The 20,550-nt window shown below is 46.8% G+C and overlaps 1 protein-coding gene across 1 annotated transcript in view; it reads right to left on the reverse strand.

Annotated features, from left to right (window-relative positions):
• LOC128872229 (3-phosphoinositide-dependent protein kinase 1) overlaps nucleotides 1–20,550 on the reverse strand; it is a 451,269-nt gene that overhangs the window by 318,802 nt on the left and 111,917 nt on the right. The window contains exon 3 of the mRNA XM_054114690.1: nucleotides 19,523–19,555. Within this exon, the coding sequence (XP_053970665.1) occupies nucleotides 19,523–19,555 (33 nt within the window). The remainder of the gene's footprint in view (nucleotides 1–19,522; nucleotides 19,556–20,550) is intronic.

Below are 20,550 nucleotides of genomic sequence, written 5' to 3' on the forward strand. Positions count from 1 at the left end.
GTAGTTTTCCAGGTTAGCCCACAGGAATCCAGGAGCGTCGCGGCCCCTCGGAGGTATTTGAACCCGGCGAAGCGTCGTCCGTCCGTCCGTTGTCTGTGGCGGTCTCCCTTCTGCCGTCCAGGTCCCCTTCCTCGGCCCAACAGAGGGAAGAGGCGGCTGGCGGGGAACCGAGCGATACGCGAGTTTCACCCCCACCGACGACGGGACATCAATGTAGATGAAGTCCGTGCAGATATCAGGGGCAGAGAGTACAAAGCATGGATCCGTGTCCGTTTTCCTCTCTTTCTCTCTCACTCTTTCTCCCTTCCTCCCTTGTGCTCGCTCAAAAATGGGCAAAGAAACTCTTTCGAGATTCGCTCCTCGAGGACCCGCGGAAGTCGTCGGTGCGCGACGTTACTAAAATTAACCCCTCGGAACGGTGTCTGGAAATCCCAGATCGCATATTTCCATCGAGCGGTAGGGTGGAGTAGAAATGACGACTTTTGATAATGAAATCGGAGTAGCCGGGGAGAGGTGCGGGGTAACTGCTTGAATTAAAATTTCCTTTGGATACGTATACTTCAAATATAATTAAGACAAGACACCATTCCGTACATCAACATTCTGCATCGTTAAAATGCACTTCGTTCAACGAATTTCACAACTTCTCGACAACCGGATTTCCACGAAGGATATTATTCGCGTTATACGTGAGAGAACTTCCCTCGTTAACTTTAGATCTCGCGAAGTACTTCCCAAGCACCATGCAGGGTACTCCAAAAAAACTTCCCATTCGATCATTATTTCACTTCTTCGTAGTAGAGGAAACTACCACGATACATACTACGTTAATATGTATATTAAGGATACAGACTACAGAAAGTGTCAACATTTGATTTAAATATATTTTATAGGGGCGTGTCGCCAATATAAAGGCACTCGCCAATTTTGCAATTTACCACCGAAGTATTTCTCCGCTGAAAATCTCGGTTCGTTTATCCTTGAAAGGGGTGGAAACGGTATCCCCGTTGGAATTTTTAGCGTGGAAGGAGACTTCCCCGAAAAAAGAAAAATACTCCTAAACATTCTCTCGAGCGTGATCCCCACGGACATTCGCGGAACCATGGAAAAGCCACGCGAGTAATTTTTTCCGGTTGTGATTTTTGAAGCATCAGCCAACTGTACGTTACCCACCACGGCAGCCTCTTACTATGGCTGGGAGCAACAGATACAGGCAAAAGAGGAGGCCTCTCGATAGACGACCGAACTCGTTTCGAAACTGACGGCACACGGCCATCTCCGTTCTTTTGCCCGTTCGTTCGTTTCTCAGCGTCACAGACGAGGCGAAGCAAGTGTTTACATTGTACCAGGTTGCAGAGAACGGAAGAAAGGAAATCACGCGGTCAGACACGCCGGTTAGATGTTCCCTACACTATCCCCTTGCCCCTGTATCCCTGTTCATTTAGTACTCTTACTCCCCCTATGATCTTCCCTTTCCTTGTCTTTTATATCTCATTCTACCCCTCTCGGTATTAAGTCTGTCTCCCTCTCGGAACAACCATCCTGGCCCCCTCTCAACCATGTAGCTTCTACGTCTAGAACAATATAAACAATTACACCATACGCGAGAATGGTTTAAACCCTCCTGACTTTCTGTGCATTGCAATGTAATTAATTGTACCGAGTCTCCTACTTTCGTTTTACATTTGGCCATGTATTCAAAGCAACTTCAAATTTTCTTGGTAAGTCAAGCAACGTTCACCGTTGAGATGTTCTCCAGAATACGAATAACCTACAAAATAAAAATAACAATAAAATAGTTACGAACAGCACACGACACAGTATGCAAAACTATGACATAAACATCGCGAACGCATAATGCTTATATCGTCTGATGTATCTTGACAAGCGATGCATATTATTTGCGTTCGCGTCTCTTCCTTTCCCTCTTTCAACCGTTTTCCTCTTCACCGTTGCGGTCCCCTTCATCCTTTTACCCTTCTCTTCGACCGTTTCGTTCTCCCTCCACTCCGGTTAGGCTGCCCCTATTTTTCTCATTCATCCTCCCTTTCCCTCCGACGTCGCTACTTCCATCCATCTCCTCCCGATCTCTCGTACCCTGTTTCAGCGTCTCACGTTTCCCTGCCCCGGCGTGCTCGAGCCGACTTGGCGGGAAATCAGACACGTGGTTCTCATGGGCGTCCATTCTCGAACAAAGGCTCTCACCCGCGGCGTAGTAGTACTACTACGTGTCCCACGCTGCCCCCGACGCCCGACGCCGCCCGCGCCGCCGTGGCGGCGAACAGAAGGCCGAGCGATTCGCGGTCTGCGCTCAAACTCGACACCGAACGGCCTCCAACACGACCGGAAACCGCGGATAACGGTCGTTCCGAGCGGATTCAAACGCGCTCTATACTCCGAAATCCCCGAAATGCGAGCCAAAGACACGTCTGATTATTTCTGATTCATCCAAAGCATTTTTATTCATTTTGTACACGAAGAGTCTTTCCACGAGGACTATTGTTTTTTAATTAAACTCATGTAAAGTAGTATCAAATTCCTTTTTTGGCGATTAAAATTAATGCAGAGTGAGTGAATTTTATTTCTAAGGATTAGAAATATATACGACATTGGGGTGTGTTTGAATAGAAGAAGAAATGATTTCACGGAATTAGAGATAGCTTTCAGGGATTTCGAAGTGTCGCGCGAAGGCGTGATCCAGTACGAATCGGAGAGAGCTTGTCGCCGACTGTCTCGCGGTTATCGATCCGTCGGAATGACGGGTACGTACATATGTCGAGGTGTGGCGATGGTTGCTCTAGGAATCAGGTATAGGGTAACCGATGCAGCGGAAGGCCAAGTTACAGGATCGATCGACTGTACAAAGTACCATGATGCTCTTGTTAGCCAAACCTGGTATTCGTTCGATTGAAAATTCTTGATTCCAACAAGAAATTAATTTACATTTAGGTAAGTACTTGAACGTGCTTTATGAAAAATCCATGAAACGATACGCAGTCTTTCAATACCGGTTCTCCATCTTCGTTGTAGACTTGCGAATGATTCGCTGAAACCTGGAGGATTACGTTCCTCCGTTTCGTGGATGGTTAACCGCGGCGGTTTTCAACGGAAATTCAATTAAGGTATAAATAGCCTGGGAGCAGTCCCCATTAGAATGGCCAAGACTCGAGCAATAAGAAGGCATATCTGGCGCTTTGTCTGGCCTCGATCATCGTTCTCGTGCGTTGGTCGGCGCGCAAAGGGGGCTGGAATCGGGTTTGGGCGCGAGGTGCAAGCACGCCACCGAGTGTTGCATTACGTTCCTGGGTTCCAGACCTACCGCAATCCCGAACCTTTGGTCTGGACTCGTCCACCGAGCGGCGGTCACACGTCGGTCATTCACACGCGTGCGACTCGTCGCCGTTCGGCTGTTACGCTGGAACGACAGACTGCTCGCCGGATGATCCCCCGATCGTGGGATTAGCAGGCATTTAGTCGCATCGATTGCCCCCCTCCACAGTCCTTCCATGCCCCGCTATCACCCGTCGAATGTTTCCAGTTCCAGTCGAACGATCCCTTTATCTCGTCGATCCATAATTACTTTTCGACGTTGGATGAAATTTTTAATCTGCGAGCTAATCGAAATCACCCATTCGTGCTCGACGATATTTTCACCAGAGCTGGCAACTCCGCACGCTATTGCAAATGTTCGAAGTCTTCTCTTCTTACTTAATAGGTCTACTTATCTATTTATCTATTCATCGAACGTATCCATTTTGCTGTCAGATTTCAGATTCCACCACGGCAATTTGCAATTAGTTACGGATACTCCGGTAAAAGGCTATCCTGCACAGCTTTCAAAACAAACATACGCGTAAAAGAAGCCTGGAAACTCCAAGAAATGCATAAAATTCCTTTCATACCTAACATTCCTACACATCCAAATAGATTCTTTAAATCTTTCGATACCTCGACCATTTTTAAACTCGAGAAAGATGTACTTCTCTAAAGTGAAAATCTTCCCATAAATGGTACGTATCGTAACGTGTTTTTGTTGCCTGAGAATCGATAAACAGGTTGTATCATAAATCTGGTCTGATACCTCCTCGCGGAGAAAAAGTTCCTCGCTACCAGAGCACCCGATACCGCTCGACGATAAAATTATACCGCTAATGAATCCGGCGTCCTTAATATATTTAACGTACCGTCGAATTACAGCGCTTGGGAATTCGATGAATTCGATGAATTTAAAGATCGACCATCGTCGCGAACGTTCGAAATCCTAGATCGAAACCTGCCTCTACGGCTTTGACTTGTTCTCAGGCTTGGACAAAGTAACAACACAGTCCTCCACGCGTAGCGTAAAATAAATGTTTCGTAGTCCGAGTACATGGTTATGAAATTCACGTGAAGCTTTATACCAAAGCATTATATTAAGAATAAATAGAATATAAAGTAGCAACTTGATCCATTATTTTACTTAATAATATCGTCCGGTTCTCGACTTATAGAGAGAACGATAATTTGGCCCTCGAGATAGGGAAGGTTGGCCATGCCTGTATTAGAGGGTCCGCGCCGGTCCTAGAATGTCTGGTTTCCCTGTTCCACGAAAGAATTCCAGCGGCCATCGACGCGGCAAACCGCTGCGTCTCGATCGGACGTTGGCGCGAATCTAATCCCGACCTTGAACTCCAAAGGATCGTCGCGTACTTATAATGCGTCCAGCGGATGCACGAGGAATCGGTTCTCGGAAAGAGTCTCGAAAAACGACGTCTCGAAGGTGGGCGTGCCCATCGTGGCTGAGTTCCGAAGGTCGAAAGCCTTTACGTGGAAGAGGATCCCTCGGACCATTGACGACCCTGAATGCCAGACTGGGTCAGACGTGAACCGGTGCTCGTTCGGAGAACGATGAAAGCGAATGACAAGATCGAGTTGCTGTTTTGGTTCTCGCGCACACCGAGAAACGAGCTCGTTCGAGCGCGCATTGTGGGAAATGATGTTGGCTACCTGGCCATCGAATCAAGACTACGCGCGAGAATTTCATTTTTGGACGACGAGAAACCGAGTCCGCTTGGATACCACTGAAAATGTCTGGAACCGAGAGTTTGCTTGAAAAGTGAAAGCAAGATTCAGCTATGATTTACGAATAGGGATCTACGGTTACTCTAGAAACGAGAAACGGAGATCCAACGAGCGTCCCTCTAAATCTGTAATCTGGTTGCAACGAACCGCCGAACAATTGCGTACGTTCCCACAGTACAGCGGGGCGTCGAGATGAAAGAGTCGAAGCGGACGGTCGATAAATTGACGCGAAACCGGACGAAAAGGAAGTCTTAGCAGTCGATGTATGGAGAGGAAGCTCGATCGTCGGGGCGGGGGGGCACGAGCCCCGTGTTCCTTTCCGACCGAGCAACCGGTTCTGGTTTCACGATCCTCGTCACCTGCGACCTTCTGTCACCGACGGGCCAACGACACTGCACCGGTTCAAAGGAAGTCTGGTGCCATTTTAGCGACCTGCGGCTTTTACCGAGAAGGCTCAGGGTCAGAGGCCAGACGGGCCACCAACACGCATGCGAAACTGTGCGACGCAGGATGAGAGGGCACGGACACGGCCCTGCCTTAGGTGGTCGTGTGCGTGCTCTCACAGGTCCGACCGAAACCGAACAAAAACACCAAGACCAGGCTACTGCGTCTCGATTTTCACTCGAACGCCGAGCGAGTGTTTTGTTCTCCAATTTCCGCGCCTCCTCCGCGACGTCCGAGAAGACTCCTTTCTCCCTGTTATTACTTTCGACCAATTAACCGTATAACTGGCGCGATATATATACGAAAAATGGAACTGGAGCTGCGTGGAATAACATGGTACTGGAACTGGAGTCTTGCAAGGACGATTAGCGTGTAAGTAACCAAGAAATAATCTCTGACGAATTATAATTCCTGCAGCGGAGGGCAGTCAATCGATGCGCTGTGGACATGAATATTAAGCGATCGCGGCGATTAATCCCGCTGATAAAGTACGCGGGAATTATTTACTTTACCGCCATTTTTTATTTTTCTCTTCTTCTCTCTCGCGTCGTTTTTCTCCACTCGCTCTAGGAAAACGACCGCATCCATTTGAAATTTTAATGCGCCGTTAATAACCCGACGTTCCGTCGTCGATTATTTTACGGTGCCATTATACCATTTCTCCAGAAATTTCATTCATATTCCGAGTAAATTAATTTTCCTTCTCCTTTTTTCGTCAGATGCAAATTTGCCTCTTACGATCGCCCGTACGCTGCAATTCCAAGCAAACGATTACGTCTATGTACTAGAAGCACCGCATCAATTAAGCAGGACTAATCATTCAATAACCAGACACGCTTTGCTCCGAAATATTACAAACCATTGATGCGGGCTTGCAGATGCAGTGCGTGATTCCTACTCGAACTAACAATTGCGTTTTGGAGTTGGAAATGGGAACGAACCGAAGATGTCACGATCTCGATACCAATTTGAACCTGTTCCATATTATTTTTCAAGTGTTCGAGATATCATTTTATTAAAAAAAATGTTCATTTTTTTCAGCGGTATATTGTCCACCCTCGACAATGATTGTTCGACGCGATGTTCGAGCCCCAATAAAAATAAGGGAATACGCGAGTGGCCTAGTTACGGCCCTGAACGAGCAAGTACGAATACGAATGAGTAATCCCAGGCCGGCCGTTGGCCCGTCCGTACATTCGGGGAGCACGCATTCTCGATCGCCAATGGGAAAGATTTTCGGCGCATAAAAGGGTCTCCCGCTTGTCTTCCACGGGTCGCAGAGGGGATTTTATTACGATTTGGGGTGCGCGGGAACTCGAGCGGCCATAATGGATTCGCGAATGTCTGTCTGGCCTTGCGTCCGCGTCCCAAGAGTTCAACGAAACGAGCTCAAGGAGCCCACCCGGATGGCTTATTCATTCGCGAGGGAAACGTTCCGCGTATCGAAGAATTTCCCACTGAACTGGTTCGATACGTCTGCTCGTGTTCGCATCGTGGACGAATTGTTCCCCCACTCCGAAATACCGACCGCCAATGAAAACTGAATCGAACATCTATTAATTGTTTTGAAAATTTCTTTGAAAAGTATCTCATGTATACTCCGTTTCTAAATCATTAAGGATCCATTAATTCAAACAACTTCTCATCTACGCTAAGACTGCCGTGCCGCAAAGTTTACCCCCTTCGCGAACGAAACGATTAACTAGACAAATAACGTTGCTGGATGCAGTTTTCAAAGGTATCGATTGCATCGTCCCTTGCAGCGTGCAGCGCCGCATAGCAAAAAATAATAGTCGTCTGGAGCGATCGGAGCATGTGGTAAATCGCGCGGCTGGCGTCGCCGACGACGCAGCTGGATAATAATAGAGCGAAATCGAATGTTTCGGCCCGTCATAGACATAGCGGGACGACTTATTTCCGTCGTCGATGGCTGCGAGTCGCTTGGAGTCGACTCTAGTCGCGTCGGAGTCGAGTCAACAGGGGCAGAGACCTTCGAACGTCTGTTCCTCCGTCCTTCTTCGTGTCGCAATGGCGAAAGAGCCGGGGCTGTTTGCTGCTAGAAATAGATAGCCTAGTTAGGCAGTATACGTTCCCGCTCTATTCTCGGCGCAGGCACTTTTTCCCCCCTCTTCAGGTTTGCACGGTTACCTGCGAGGCGTAGAACCTCTCCTTCCTCGTGTCTAGGCTGGGAACCTCTCGCGTAACTGCGCCACGATTGCTTCACTCGGTTCGCGGTGCCTTGTTCCATTATACGCGCCGTTACGCTGTTCTAATTTCCCCGCGACGCCTGTTCGTGTTAAATAGAATCGCAACTCGGACGAACGCCACGAGGAAAGTCGAGCAGAATCCCAGACGCGCCTGCTCGGTTCCTCGTCTGGCTCCGGAAGATGCTTTACGTTCGTCTCGTTCGCGTGGGTTCAACGAAACCGCTAAATCCTCTGGAACAGTGTCTCTCAAGCTATCCCGACCGCGGCCCACTTGGACCAAGCGTGTATACTCGCCGGAATGAATAGATTCTTGTAGACGCGGCCGAGAGCCAATACCGAACTGTGGCATTCTTCTCTCTTCCATCGTGTAAATACGAGTCAGTGAGACAAAGGCGAGGCTCCTTGTCGTTCAAGCTGCAGAAGTGAGACCTGTACTCGAAGAGATACCCCTGCATGATCAAACAGAGGGATGCTTGTCGCGTCTAACATTAAGCAGAATCACGCATGCAACTCTAATCGCATCGCTACCTTTCATTGCGTTTATCGTTTGGTCGATGCTTTTCTAAGAAGCTGAAAAACGGAGCGGCGTTTTAAACGACACGTCCCCGCAGCTAATCACGAAGAGTACGTCGACTCTCGTTTTCGGGCACAGCCGCCCTAGCCACGACCATGAGGCGTCCTCCTTTTTTCCCCGTCCCGATGCCAGAGGAACGCGCGGGGCCCGCAGATTACGTCCTTTGTCCGGTCGGTCTGGGCCTGGCCACAAATTCCGAGAATACACTTCGCATCGTCCGAAATTAAGGATATTTATTGGTCTGGCGCTACCAACGGAATCCGAGAACGGGCTACGAAAAGGGGAAAGGAAAAAAAAGAAGCACCGGGGAATACCCCTTCTTTTCGCGACGGTGTACCGTCGATGACCAAGGTCTTCGTTCTATGGAAATGAAGAAGAGAGGCGGCGACGGCGTTCATGAAGCGAGGGAGCGCGGACCCGTTCGTGAAATAGTGGGTAGGACATTTAAATAGGAACACCTAAATATCTCCATTATTTACGGTCGGACGAGGAAGCTCCTTAAGAAAGAGTCACAGGATTTTAAGAAACACGTGCAACGATAGCGAAAATGCTTTCTTAAAGTCGTTGTTTTGCGAGATTCTGATTTTGTCTAGGGTTTTTTTTTTATGGGATGTATATATACAGCCTCCATAGGACGAAGAGATCTAATCTGCGATGTTTCCGGGGCAACAGCTATCTCCCTGTGACGTAATTACCACGGTCACGTAGAAAATGTTATCAAGTACGTGTCCCCTCCGTCGCGAGCAGAGTTTCCGTGAGAAGGGAGGATTTTACTCCAACATTGTCATCACTGCTGGACCACCACGAGGACGAACGGCAGATCCGCCAAAAGATCAGAAAAACAAGAGCTCATTGTCATAGTGAATCTTTACAAGTTCCACGTGAAAAGGGATAGAACTTGTAAATAAAGTTATATTAATTCGAGATCGTTTCGTATCAAGACCTGCTTTACACGAAATACCGAGTTTTATTAAAATGGTTATAGAAATGAACTTGGAAAGATGATTTAATTAATTTAAACGAGTCAACCAATTTGTGAAAGGAACAACCGGCTGGATGCCATCAGTCGCTTTCCAAGAGAAGTCCAAAGGCCCCCAACGGAGACGCAAATTGATTTAATCACTTAACTTCTGCGACGGGGCCATGGGTCGGACACCTTTGAGGTGTGACATCGTCTGATAGCGTGTCGCGGGGGAGACTCGGGGAGGAGGAGGAGAGAGAGGGGGGGGGGACAGGAGCATTTTCTAAAAGGCGTCTAATATACCTAAGGTACGTGTCAAAGGACAGGAGCATATTACGCGAACGGGGACATCGTTAGCGAGGAGGAGAAGGAATCAAAGCGGAGTGCTATCCAGACTAAGTGGCAGGCACGGGTATTGGCGTCGGAACGGTTCATTTGATGCGCGAACAAAGAGGACCAAGAAGAGCGTTCCTATTATTGACGGCCATTATACTTCAAAACGCGTCTTGATCTTTCTCTTCCCCCTTCTGCTTTCGTTTGACGCCGATATGTATAGAAATGCGGGACCACCTGTCGCACTTGTCGACAGAGGGCTTTCCATCAATTTTTTACTCTTGGAAATTCTTGTCCTGGCATTGATTCCTACAGACGGATCCTTCCATTCCTGATAGCGAATGTATTCCCGCAATTGGACGGTCTTTCGCGTAGCTTTAATTGACTTGCAAACGTTGCCAAACTCTAAAGCGATGCACGTGCTCCTTTCTACAATCCCTTCCTTCAGATCAATCGAATATCAGATAACAGGTTGTTAGAACGATGCTTTCAACCCCCCATGGTTTTTAGCAGAATTTACAGCAAACCATCGCAATCAAAGAAACGTATCCTGTTATTGGGAATAGAAATATAATTATGATAAGCAGAGATTCATGCGTTGATCGTGTTTTCATAATCCCAATAAATTCAAATCCAATCCAAGTGTGATGACTACAATTCTGTACAATTCATATCGCTGGTGGAATTGTAAATGACAGCAAATCAAATAAAAAATATTCGCCTAACGAATTCGTGTGTATGGTTTCCGTTCATTCGCGCGTCTCGATTACGGATTGATATTCGGAGCATATGTAACATTATTAAGCACCTCTTTGATAAATAAAAATTCTAAACGCTACACGTGCAACGTAAAACACCCCGAGTTAAATCTACAAACATTTCTCGTCGCTAATTGTATTTCTTTTAACTACTCGTATATTTCGAAGTATCAACTTATCGCACTTGTTACTTTGCAAATAGTACCAGGGACCTGCGATGAATCGCTTTGCAAAGACGGGTTAAGATCAGTGGAGTACCGAGTTGTTCCCTTGTAAGACGAATTCCTTTATTCCGTTTTCGCCTTCTACTCCGAGAATCTTCTACGGACTCGGATGACTAATGTCGTTCGCAGAACATCAGTTTGGTTCTACGGCGGAGCACACGAGTGGCGAAGTAGTTCTCATCTTCATCGAGATCCCGAAAGTCATCGAAGCTCGAAGAGCACTCCTCGCCCTCGTGCATCTGTAACTTCGCATCTCCGCGAGTTACAAAGTTTCAGGAGGAAGCATCGTGCAACGCGACTCGAGATCCTTCTTCGATCCTCCCTTCACCCCGAAGGAAGATTTCCTCCTTCCAGGAACGGGTTTACAAGGGAATTTGCTATGCCCGCATCGAATCTCGACTAGACTCCCCCCGTTGAGCCTGGTTAATTGTAATTTGTTCTAAACCATAATCGTTACTGTCGTATTTGACATCGAGTGTCATTTGTTAACACAATTATTATTATTGAAATATCGTGTCCGTTTATTTCGCGTTTGTGTCTTTGCTTCTTGGTCGTAATAACGCAAAACACAAATTGAAACGGCCTCCTAATGGACGGAACGTCGAACAATGACATAATTGAATAAAAAAAATTTATCGTATTTTATCTGAAAAGTTAATAATCGAAGAGACTAGAATAACGTTCGGCTACGAGGAGTCAATATAGTCCCTCCGCAATTTCTTCTTGGATTAAGGGCGGTGAACTTCGAACGTCTTCGATATCCTCGGAGGAGCCAATGACGAAGTAAAAAGAAAAGTGTTGGAAAGAACGGCTCCGGGGAAGTAGAGCGGGTGGACAGGGGGAAATATGCACGAAGTTCGTAGTCTTCTGTATAGCAGAGGGGACTGCTGGTAGGGAGGGAAGAAATGCAGGGGTTCCGTCCCTTAGTAGTCAGACGCAGGCGTCTGCCGTTCCCAAAGTCTGACGCGTAGCGATGGGAACGATGTCCTCGCAAACGGTTTACTACCGAAGACAGCATTATTTCCAAGTACCTATGAATATGCTATACAAGGTGTCACGACTGATTTATTACTGGAAATATTTCTTCCTCTTTCGCAGCCACGGGAATACATTCCGTACGAAAGTTGCGCGACTTAGTTGTCTTCGTCAACCCTGCGATGAGTTTTGGAAACTTCGGCGTACACGTTTGCATTTGAGAATCTGTGTACATTTTTCGAGAATATGTTTACATTTTTGTTTATCAATAATGGCATTAGTCCCATCGCTACCGGTGCGTCCATGCTTCGCTCAGCCTCCATCCACACCCCCTTTTCGTAGGTCTGTCTGTCTGGCCCCATACCGAGCGTCTTACCCCCATAGATCGTCACCCCTTCCTTCCTTCCTTCCTTCCTTCCTTCCTTCCCATCGTCCTTCCTTCCACTCCCCTCCAGTGCCCTTCACCACGACCTGTCTTATATCCAGTCGCGACAATTGGTACCCGCCGGTTGAATTTTGAAGTTTCCCCTTTCGTCCGTTAACGAAGACAAAGAAAACGTAAGACAAAGAGTGCCGCTTTGGGATCAACCGATTCCCGAAGACGAATTTTTCTGCGGATCATCCCCGCCCTGACGCCAGTCAACCGGGGGTGTATAGCCTCGAGGAAGTTCCCCGTGCAAGCAAAGGGACGATTTCCATTTCGTTTAAAGGCTTCCCTGTTCTTCGAGCCGGCGTGATTTTTCTCCCTCGTCTCGGTGTTTATTTACCGGGCGACTCGTTGATAAATAAATGAAGAGAAATACCCGGCGAGCTCCCGTGAATGTATCCTTTCAGGATTAAACTTCCGTGCCTTTCGTGAAAATGGTATTGAACTGTGTACAATGGCATTGAATAGTTTTCTATTGAGAGAATAATATTAACACTCTATGGACTAGCCCTGGCTGGGATTGGACCTCGTTAGCAGAGCGAAATCTTTTTCGCTTATCGCGACAACAATGCTAATAGAAAAGCGAGTTGGAAGAATTTTGGCTTTAGAGAAAACTAAGATCAGGCGCGTTAAGAAAATTAAAAATCACGTGTCCCCAGAAACTCTGAGGATTACTTTCGATGATTCGCGTACGATGAAATTACTCAGCGAGAGGGAAACGTACGCTAATCGAAGCTAATATGTAAATCACGACGTCAAGGATCACGGAAGAGCGACCAAAGGCAAGAGAATGGGGGTTGTGTAACAGGGACATAAACCGATTTGTACGAGGCCAGGGGTCGAAGCGTGAAAAGGTCCTAAATCAGAGTTTATACAGGCTGCGAAGGTTTTCTGAATTTATGGCCGCAAGAGCTTGTGGTCACAGGGGATCGTGGGCAACAGGTATAATCTACCGTGTTTATCTCGGCCCTAAGTTTCCTCGTTCTTTCTCCGATATCGCGCCGGCTACGTACCTGAATTAATCTCTCTGAACGAACGGCCAACAAAACCGTAGGACCAGTGGTCCACTTTGCGCGTCTGGCTACCTACTTTGCAATCGGGTCACTCCTCGCGAAATTGGACACTTTTTGAAGTAAACCAAGACAAAGGGACGGCCAGAAGGAACGGTCAAATCGTCTGGTACGTTCTAACGACTCAATTCAAGGCATCGGCCTTTTACGTTTCGTTCATTATCGTCAAGGGTGTAAATAGAAAATATAATATAATTGTTTGAAAATAGATTAATACATTCGCGATCAGTTGATATTTTACGCTTTTAATACCGAGTACTGACAAAAACAATACATTTCTGAAGCTGGACATTGCAAATTTGTATCGTTAGAGTGACGATAAACATCACAAAATATGTTTTGAAATATCAATGTTCCAATTATGTAGTGTATAAAATAAAAAGGTTTTCATAATTTTTCATAACCAGGAGTAGAATTTAAAGTGACGTGAATTCACATCAGCGGTCTTGAATGTGTTAAGGGGATTCTAACTGAAACTAAAACACAAGTTTGATTGAATATGGAACGTACCTAACCAAATGAAACTGATACGTCCAATTTCCCATCAACCTGTAATGATGTATGTAGACCATTTTATACAGTGGAAGCGAAGCATTGGTATAATATTCGAACATAATACTCGTGAAATGGAGGATCTATCCGCGATCGAATGGTGTCCAGAATCATTATTCTCTGCTTTCACGCGGTAACGAGACACTCCTGATCCTCGATTCGCCGAGTTAATAACCTGAACTCTGTCGCCAATGGCATTAGCGGGCGGTGCCGTCGAACTCTAAACTATAATTCCTGTCTACGTCTTGAGAAAAGCGGCTTACTCGACGGTGCTGCGGAAGCGGGCGTATCTCTGTTTATGCGCAATCGAGCAAAGATGAATTTCTGCGCGTAACGCGGCACAATAATCGCGCTATCTAATTACCGCCAGGCGTTTCTGTTCCGTTCATCTTCCGAGGACAATTGTAAACGAGAACTAGAGTGCCGTGGAGACCGAATAACATTGACGGGACCGATTTCAAATAGAACAAATTTTGAGACAGATAAATGAGGATCAAATTAAAAAAAAAAAGTAAATATAAGTATTAAACTATCACCTATATCAAAACGAATACTGAAATATTATTTGCGCTCCATAAAGTGCTATATCTTTCTATGTAATAATTGTTCTATTTTTCTATTAACGCGAGTCGATAAGCAACTTTGCGGCAGCATTTTCCACCGTTAATTATGTGAGCCCCTAATTGCATTGCTAATTGCCGAGTATGATTTGCATCCCGCGTGTATCCTGGGCCGGAAGGCGCGCGTTCGTCTTCGAAAGCGGGGGAGTCTGTTATTTTGAAAGGTTGATGCGCGATAATCGATTCCACCAGCTCGGGGAGGCGCTCTTCTTACCACCCTCGCGCATCGTAGCGCGTTTCTTGTGATTTTATGTTAAACGCGCGCCTCGCATCCGCGAGATGAAATATTCATTGGCTCCGAGATAATAATATTTTGCGTTCGGGGAACTTTATCCGTGAAAGTGTGGATTTGATATTTACGCGGTTGGTGAGAAATTAATCAGGACCGAACGAAACGAACGCCCTGGTTCCTTCGGAATGAAGCTTTTAGAAATAATTTCGGAGGGATAACGCTAATACGAAATACATACTTTGATATTTTCAGACCCTTGACGAGATGAAATTTTATCGATACTTTAGAGAAACTAACGATTAATCTTCCAAATATACGACAGACTCGTTTCATTCAATGTCGAAACGATCTACAGAAGAATATCAGAGGCGTATTGGAATTTGTAAACGCTGAAAGATTCCTTCGCTTCGACAAATAGCACTCGGCAGATTAAAAGAAATAAAGCGGCGCTTGCAGCTTTTTTTATTTATCCGTTTATATCGTTGAAAGCCAGATACGAACAAAAAAGCGCAAGAAAAGCGGTGAAGAAGAGTCAGTTATTGTTTTACCAAGAACATTCGCGAGTAAAATATCTTTTGTCTCCGACTTTATCTCGCAAGATAATATAATAAAGGACGTAATACCGCGTCAAAGGATATCAGCTTTCGCAAACAAGGATTGCAATATTATTCTACACGGAAAGATCCACGAGGTTCGATGAAAGACCACGGATGCACCAAAAGGTTCTGGCATTTCAAAACGAGTGTGAAATTACATTGTTTCAAAGTCGTAGCTAATCTTGTCTGCTAGCAATTCCGCACAAAAGCGAATCAAGCGTTATCGGATAGTTGCATGTGCCATCGTAAATAATAAGATCCCAGCGCAACCCTTGATCCACGACGTGGGTTATCGAAGTTTGCGTTCGAGCTAAAGGTGATTAGTTGCAACGTTAACGTCTGAAAGTAGATAACCAATTATTGGAGCCCAAAAGGTCACGCGTTTACGAGACCCTTTTACGTAGATTGATGTGGTAAATTTTACGATGCTTCGCAATTGCGAGACGGTGCTCGAGGAGTCCACGAGATATCCGCAAAACGTGGATTACCTCTAGTATCTGCTTCGACGATGCTGCTACCCTCCCTCCATCTCTAATTTTAACTCTCTTATCTGCAGCGGCAGCGTGGCACGGGGATGGGCGAAGCAACCCCCGACAGAAGGCGGCGGTTTTCGGGAGAAGGGGAGCGGAAGATGGAAAAGGTCGCGGAAGGAGAGGGGTCTCGTCGAGAAGCGTTTATAAAGCGCGAGCGAACAAACGTCGCAATTAAAACAAAGCCTACGGCATTCGTACAGCAGCCGCGGTCCCGACCACTGGCAACCCCCACGGGACCAACCCCCTCCCTGCTAGGAGGGTAGTTTACACGGAGCGAACGAGACGAACCCTGGCACGGAGGAAGGGGTGAAAAAAGTGGCAACTTTTTTCGGGAGAAACGACGATTATTCCGAGCCGCGTTGGGACGCGGTGAACTCAGCCGCGAGGGTGACAACCCCAACCGAGCGCGAACGACCGCTTTCTTCCTTTATCGTCTCCGCCAATCGAGTAATTAGATGCCAACCGTGAAACGTCGAGAAGGCAGGCGCCGCAAACACACAACAGACACCTCCACTTTTGTTTCAACGTAGACTTCATTAGCTACCTACGTCGACGGAATAACGTTTGCGATAATTGAGACGAGACGAGTCACCCGAGCTCTGCGAATTGAGATCCGAGAGGCATCGAGACGGATACGCCGATCTGATGCTTCGGAACTTTAAGGGGGAATTACCTGTCCGTTAGAAAATCGAATGCGCTACGTTCGGAAGGTGGTAGAAGTTTCTCAGCGAAAAAGCCTCTGCAATTATTGAGCAATTCGAAAGGTGTAGATTCGACAAGTATCGTGCCTAGCGATGAGCATCCTTCGTCTTCAACTCACCTAAACTATATGTAGATACAGTCAGTCCTATAAATATTCGTACCCACTGTGTTTACCAAAGAAGTTTGTCTAAATTAAATGACAGGTTTGATGTTTCCCAATAAATTTTTTATTATAAATACACACACATGTAAAATTGGTTTATCTACATATTTATTATAGAACATTTATTTGGTAATATCAAACCTATAATTTAATTCAACTAAATTTTTTCGATAAGCATAGAGGGTACGAAAATACATGCGAATGACTGTATAGATTGATAGGCTACTTCAAATAAAATAATAGAATCTCGAAGTTAAAGATTTTCCAAACATTATACCGTTGTCTTCTTTTTTTTTGCTGAGAATATTTCCGACAAGCGTGCGAATAAGAGTTCAAATGTTCTTCATTCGATCAAATTTCGGGCCATCTGATGTTTATTTCTTTGTTTACTAGTTCCAAAGCGAAACAGTTTTCGCGGACGTCGCAGACGAATCCGAGAATGGAGGCGCAAAAACAAGAGACATCGCGAACGCGAATGCACCCGTCGACGAGTACTCGAGCCCCGCAGAAAGCCCCTTCCACGGGCTGCGCCGTTTCCCGTACATTAAAAACCGAAGAATCGTCGCCGCCTGCCATTCAAACTTTTCCACGCTCTCGCCCATCCCGACCGAATTGATTCAGTGGTTTACGACTCGCGGAGGAGCGTCGGGCGTGAACTGAAGCGCCGGCGGTAGGTCAGAACACGGAAGCGAGGATAGAATAACATTTATCACCGTTCGTTAAGCAAAGACAACTCCGCGGCACGGTGCGTCGTTTCAGCGACCGTTAATCGTTAACGAGGCGGCGCCCGCGAGATACAGTCATATTTAGAGATGCTCATGGATCCCTTCTTCCACCGGTTGTTATTAATCACTCTTATGATCCTTGGTTCCGCGTTAGGACTCCCGACGATCGATCGAATCGCGCGTCGGTTCGTTTGTCAGGGGAGGACTCCCATTAAAAAGCCCATTACTTTCGTCAGATTCGAGAATACAGACTCAACCCAGGCCTAAACTAAAATTCCTCTTCACCCTTGGGTAAAACAGTCGTCATGGTGCGAGACTAAAGACAACTACACGGTGTCTCGCAGAAATTGACTCATCGAAGCGAGCCACGGCGGGAACGGGACGAGGTGACAAAAAACGGGAACGATGGTCGCTGCACCCTCCCTCTTAGTCATCCGTCGGTGATATTAGACCTACGCGATTAATTACGTTCCACGAAACGAGCAGCTCCGACCTGGCGCGATTCAACGCCGCGATATCGTGGGCCGTAGACACCGGTGGACATTATGCCGGCAAGCGTATATCGGCACAATCAGCATAATGAAATTATTATGTTAGCCCTGAACGAACCGACCCCCGACACGAGACCGCGGAACGCTTTGTAATAACGTTTTGTCGGGCACGCTTGATCACGAACGCGCGCCTCGCTTATTCAACACGAGGAAAGAAAGAAGCGGCAATTTACCCGCTCGCGTGAATTAATAAATACCGATCATGGCGATAAATTCACGTCCGCGGGCTGGTTTGTTCGATAACCGTTTCGTGTCTTTGCAGCGATTGTTCGCTTGATTGCGATCGCGTCGATCACCGACCTGGATTCTTCTCATTCGTTTAATCTGCCATAAATTAGCGGTGGGATTATTCGAAGTATCTGTATTTGTATATTCGAGGGTAAATAGAAACCCTCAGCTCGCTCTAGAGTTTCTCTAGTAGTGTTTCGTCCGACTCCAAAATCTCCGACAAAATCAAATTCCAGCCAGGCCTTCCAGTGAATGCGCACGACACTCCCGAACTCTATAATGAAGCGAGTCAGTCAGTCAGCCATCCAGGCCAGATTAATACGGACTCCATGCACGCTAGAATCACGCGTCGTCTGGCTTTCGTTGGAGGCGCTGGCACGGAATTGGACAGAAGTCCGATCAAGTTAGCGCGCGGAGTTAGTTTCAGGTTAAATCACCTTTGTGCGACTGCCTCGCGCTCCGAGCGGTTCGGCCTCGCCCCCGAACAACACCTGCTCCCTCGAAACACCCTCGCTTTAATACGTATGTAAGATTGTTTGTAAATTCAGCCTAGGACGCGTGGGATTATCGAAGGATGGAATCTTGTCGCGCAACTTTCTTGCCATCTGTTAATATAGATTAAAATTTATCAAATTTTCGCCCTTTCGACATTTAGCGATCCAAGCATTCCTAGACTCGGATTTCAAATTTCGAATGCTTCGCTATTGACCAGAGGCGGTCCTCGTGACAGATCAAGAATCGATGGTTGGTGATAAAGCTCGCGAAATTGGGCTGGTGGATTTATGAACAACGACGGACGATTTACGTACAAGCCACCGCGTTTAGAATAGGTAAATTATGGCCGTGGCGGAGAGTTGCCGGAGCACGAGAAGACGAGGCCTGTCTAGGCACGAGGGGGTGGTTGGTCGCGCGCGGATGGAACTGCGGGGAGCGTTAATCCGGTTGCTTTATTGCTAAGAGAATCCCTCCGGAGCGCGGTGCCACCTCGTCGTTGCCTTGTTGTTTCTCACCCTTCTCGAGAACGCATCACGGCAGCGCGGGACGGCGGGGCTGAGGGTGAGGTTAAGTTCGTTTCCACATAGTTCGACGACCGAGTCGGGGTCCGTCGGAGCCTGGACTCCCTCAGGAGCCACCCCTCGGAGCCACGGACGCGGCGCGCGCGTACGCGTCCGACAGCTCCAACCCTCCGACGGAGCGGCTTATTACGGCGCTTGGCATTATTACCGTGCCACGGCGCATTTCTCCAATGGAAATTCCGCGAATCGTCGGGGACACCGGCTGCTCGGCGACGATTTGGATATCCGTTCCTGTCCGCCGATCGGATCGCCCCGTGGACCGCAATTCCGTGTACACGCCGCGGGGATATCGACGAGGTTCTCGGGAACGCTCGCTGGACGAAACCTTTAATCGATACCCTCGATCTTCGAGCGTTCCTGAACACTCGACGAATTCTCTCCATTCGAACGTGAACACGGTCCGCCTAGACGTTCGAGTAAAATGTGCGTACTGGAAGGAAGGTGGAAGCAACGTTAACTTTTCGTTAAAGTCACCCTTTTCCAGACAGAGCGGTATGGTCTTGCGATTACCTTCTCTTTCAGCGACGGGTCATCATCCTCTATCTGGAACAAAAATACGAGAATCGTTAGTATTAAATTTTTCTTGAATAACGGTGCTATTTAATGAACGTGTTAAACGGTTTTATGATACATCAATCGCTATTAGGCCGTCCGCACACGAAGCCACGCATGCGTAAAGTTTATTCATGTAGATATTCATAATGAAACATTTATTTGGAAATATTAAGTTTAACATTTAATTTAGACAAATGTGTTCCATAGAGACAAAAGGGTACGAATAGTTATGGAACTGACTGTAGATGATATAGGTCTCGATTTATTTATAATACGATTGAATTCGAAGAAGCTTTTTTCCGTAAAGAAACGTCCTCGAGATTTATTGTTTTCAGAATAACGGAGAACCTCGCGGAAGAATAGCGCCAAGGGAGATAAAAGCGTTTCATTTAGGAATCTCTTTTCATAAAACGCTTGACTTCGTCTTTCGCGTTATAGCGATAAACGGGAAACTTGAAGGCACGATTGTTAATTTTAAAGCACAACCAACCGCGACAGAAACGAATTTTAATCAAGCAAGATGGTCGTAACTTCGCGATCGAGATTATGGAAGACGATAACGGAGAGGAACTTTTGCATTTCTCGTCAGGGGTCATCGCGAAATTCCCGAATTATGGCAAATGCCTCGCGATGAAAGCGAAATAACGAGAGTTGATGGCTCGTTAGATTTTGCTTATTGCTCGATACGGTTTGGTACGTTTTCCTGTTGTTCCACGACGGACACTGGTTTCCGCGAGTACCGAATCCTCACTCGATCCACCCTTCCCCTAAGCACCATCTGCCAGTGCCCTAATTAGGCAGCTCATCGTGCCCTAGCGAATTGCTGTTCGCCCACGAAACATTTGTCCGGGGACGTGAAAAGTAGGAGTGACGAGTGACAAGGTTCCTGCGAAAATCGAAGCGAACCACTTCGGTCGGAAAATTTGATTACGTTCCACGGTATTCCCATTCGCAAGAGTTATTATGTTCATAATAATGCTTGT

The sequence above is a fragment of the Hylaeus volcanicus genome, chromosome 2 (assembly GCF_026283585.1).
Source record: "Hylaeus volcanicus isolate JK05 chromosome 2, UHH_iyHylVolc1.0_haploid, whole genome shotgun sequence".
Lineage (NCBI taxonomy): Eukaryota > Metazoa > Arthropoda > Insecta > Hymenoptera > Colletidae > Hylaeus > Hylaeus volcanicus.